The sequence below is a fragment of the Dendroctonus ponderosae genome, unplaced genomic scaffold (assembly GCF_020466585.1).
Source record: "Dendroctonus ponderosae isolate FM_Combo_2020 unplaced genomic scaffold, Dpon_F_20191213v2 Dpon_F_20191213_10, whole genome shotgun sequence".
NCBI classification, from domain to species: domain Eukaryota; kingdom Metazoa; phylum Arthropoda; class Insecta; order Coleoptera; family Curculionidae; genus Dendroctonus; species Dendroctonus ponderosae.
The window spans coordinates 2,648,402-2,650,987 of NW_026017111.1; the positions used below are offsets into that span (position 1 = coordinate 2,648,402).

The 2,586-nt window shown below is 44.4% G+C and overlaps 2 protein-coding genes across 5 annotated transcripts in view; one reads left to right on the top strand and one right to left on the bottom strand.

Moving 5' to 3' along the window:
- The window catches only part of LOC109544158 (probable cytochrome P450 6a13), a 2,829-nt gene extending 2,393 nt beyond the window's left edge, over positions 1 to 436 (bottom strand). The window contains exons 1-2 of one of the 2 annotated variants that reach the window (XM_048662052.1): positions 240 to 436; positions 10 to 191 (exon numbers count right to left, since the gene is read on the bottom strand). In XM_048662052.1, the coding sequence (XP_048518009.1) occupies positions 10 to 191; positions 240 to 376 (319 nt within the window). In that variant the 5' untranslated portion in view covers positions 377 to 436. The remainder of the gene's footprint in view (positions 1 to 9; positions 192 to 239) is intronic. The other variant, XM_019914207.2, reaches the window with a different exon arrangement.
- A 202-nt stretch (positions 437 to 638) lies between these two features.
- The window catches only part of LOC109544171, a 5,431-nt gene continuing 3,483 nt past the window's right edge, over positions 639 to 2,586 (top strand). Inside the window, exons 1-2 of one of the 3 annotated variants that reach the window (XM_048662056.1) lie at positions 778 to 1,144; positions 1,434 to 1,638. The gene's annotated coding sequence lies outside the window, so the exon portion shown is untranslated. Of the gene's footprint in view, positions 753 to 777; positions 1,145 to 1,433; positions 1,639 to 2,586 lie in introns of those variants that run through there. The other 2 variants (XM_019914232.2, XM_019914230.2) reach the window with 2 other exon arrangements.

Here is a 2,586-nt window from a genome sequence, read left to right on the forward strand (position 1 = left end):
AAGCCTTACCTCGGTCCTGGAAATAGGCAAAGTCCTTAACCAGAATGGCTTTGATCAACTGGACGTCTACAGGAACGAACATGGGCGTGAACGCCCAGTAGATGCCGCCAAAGCGCAGATTTTTCTGTTTAAAGGTGTTGTAGAAGTTGACAAAGGCGCTTCCTATCGGCACTTGTCCGCTAAGCATGTCCCTGGAACACAAGGGCTTGCACAGGGCCTCCACAGGCCGGAATAGTTACCGTAAATCTCCATAGAAGAGCTCGGGGTTGAGCTGCGTCACCCCATTTCGCGCCCAATAGGTGTGCTGTCGCTTCGCGAGCAGCAGCAGAAGTAAAAAGACGACACCAACCAAAACGAGCAGGAGCAAAAACTCCATTTTGGCTCACTGATAGTAAGCGACTAAATATCAACTGCATACTAAGATGCGCTTAAGTAACAACAGCCTTTTTATAAGATAAGTCGATGTCTTCACCGCCGATTAATTTACAGACGCAGTGAAATATTCCGCCTTATCACAGCTAAAACAACTGAAAATATTATTGTTTTCTATTTCACCAATGTTAAAAACAGTTGCTTAATTGCTTGGATCAGTAGCTTATGATAACCCAGATATAGAACCAATGGTGCGGTTGGTCCTCACCCGCCCTAAGCAAGGGCGTGAGAATTTTTGGGCCTATGGCCGACCACTCTGGAAAATGGGACAGGGCGGTTCGCACCAGCGGTGCACTATAAAAGTGGATTTTGCCTTCTTTGTAAGTTAGTCAAGGAGAAGTTTCAATGTTTGAGGCGTGATAGTTTGGTCGACCCAAATCAGGAAAACCTCGTTTAAATTATCATGTCAAACTCGGTTAAGTCCATTTTTTTTTAATCGAATCAATTTGGCTTGTGCCCTATACAAAATCCCCACACGGACTGAATAAAAAGAAGCGGTTGAACGACAAAACGCGGAAAAGTTGGCCAAGCCAATTCATTCATCGTTCCACGAACATCGGCGGGCATTACTCGCATTTGGCACGCACGACCTTACGCTGCTCGACTGTTTTTTTATTTCAAAGTGCATTTTACGTGATTTTTTCGGGGCGCGAAAATGAAATCGCGCAAGTGACGCATTTCCAACCCCATTCAAGTGCCGGATTTCCGACAGGTGAGTAGGGAAAAATTGGTTTAATGGGCCGAATTCGATGCACCTGGTAGCCCAATTCCAGCCGAAAAACTCGTTTTAACTGGGCCCAAGTGTAAATGCCCGATTAAACCAGTTTGGGCCGATGGAACAATTTTGCGCACACGAATTTAACTCGCCCAAAAAAATCACTTTTAATTTGCATGTGTATGGGGTTGCATAACCCCCACTGACACTTAATTAGTAATTATCCATCGTACCCATTCCTGTCACATCATTCATACAAGTGAAAAACTCAATTAACATGCAACAGGCGCTTCGGCACAATTTCTCCCTGGCTCGATTATTGAATTGTAATTAGCAACCGCCGAAATTTCGTTGTGGAATGGCAACAGGGCGATTGGCTTTTGTTCGGGCGCAGCCAATCAACCACCGGGAGTCTGGATTGGATCCCATCGTTGTGGGGCTGCAGCGTTGCCAAGCTGGGTATTAATTGAAGAAAAACCCGACGTATGTAGGTAAACGAAACGAATCATAATATTGATACTGATCTACTGGTTTTGCAGTGGAAAATCTAGTTTATTGCATATTATGCGGCGCTAAGCAATTTGCGCGATTAAACGCTCGGCTGCCTTCCGGGTGATTTGTAATCATCCGTTGCATAATGTATGGATTTTATTTAAAAAAATATATAACCCAATGAAATAATGCGCGTTTTTCCATCCGGGTGTCCAAAAATTCTTCACCTCGTTACCCAAAAACGCTAATTGCGAGTGATGGAACGTGACAGCCGTACAATGCTTTGCCCCGAAAACTGAATCGGCATAATTAGCGGCTAAATCAATCATTTTTTCGAACCTCGCGAATCTTGAAAGGCCATGGAACAAACATGCGAGCGTGCAGAAAAAACTCGTTGAACTCCAACAGTACCGATGTGGAATGCGAACGATTACTTATGGGATTCAGAGCCGGGGGAAAACCCTGCTCCAGTAACACACAAAACGTTTTTGTTTTAAACTCCACAAGGGTGGCTGTTGTGGAGCGAACAAGTGAATGACCCAGATGGCTTGCGACCTTGGACTGCTCCAAGCAAATCCTCGTTGCGCTGAAGAAAAATCCACCTAATTTGCATACGAAATTCGAGCCGTTGCATTTCAGTTCAATCGACAATTAAATCCGAAGCAAAGTGACACAGACTACTCGCTATCATTTCCATAACCAGTATATCTTGCCCGTTTTGGGTTCAGGTTCACTGGTTCATCAAACGACGCAATTCAACACTTATTATCGATCTAGATTCATTACCTATACGTACAATCAATGATCGAATTCAAAATGAAACTTCATTGGTGCAGGTGGACTGTTCCCCATGGGAAATAGTCCAACTAACAAGTTGGTTTCCATAGTAACCGCCCTTTGAAGGGCTAGGATTGGCTCGGAATTGGAGCCAATCAGTCGCCAAAGCT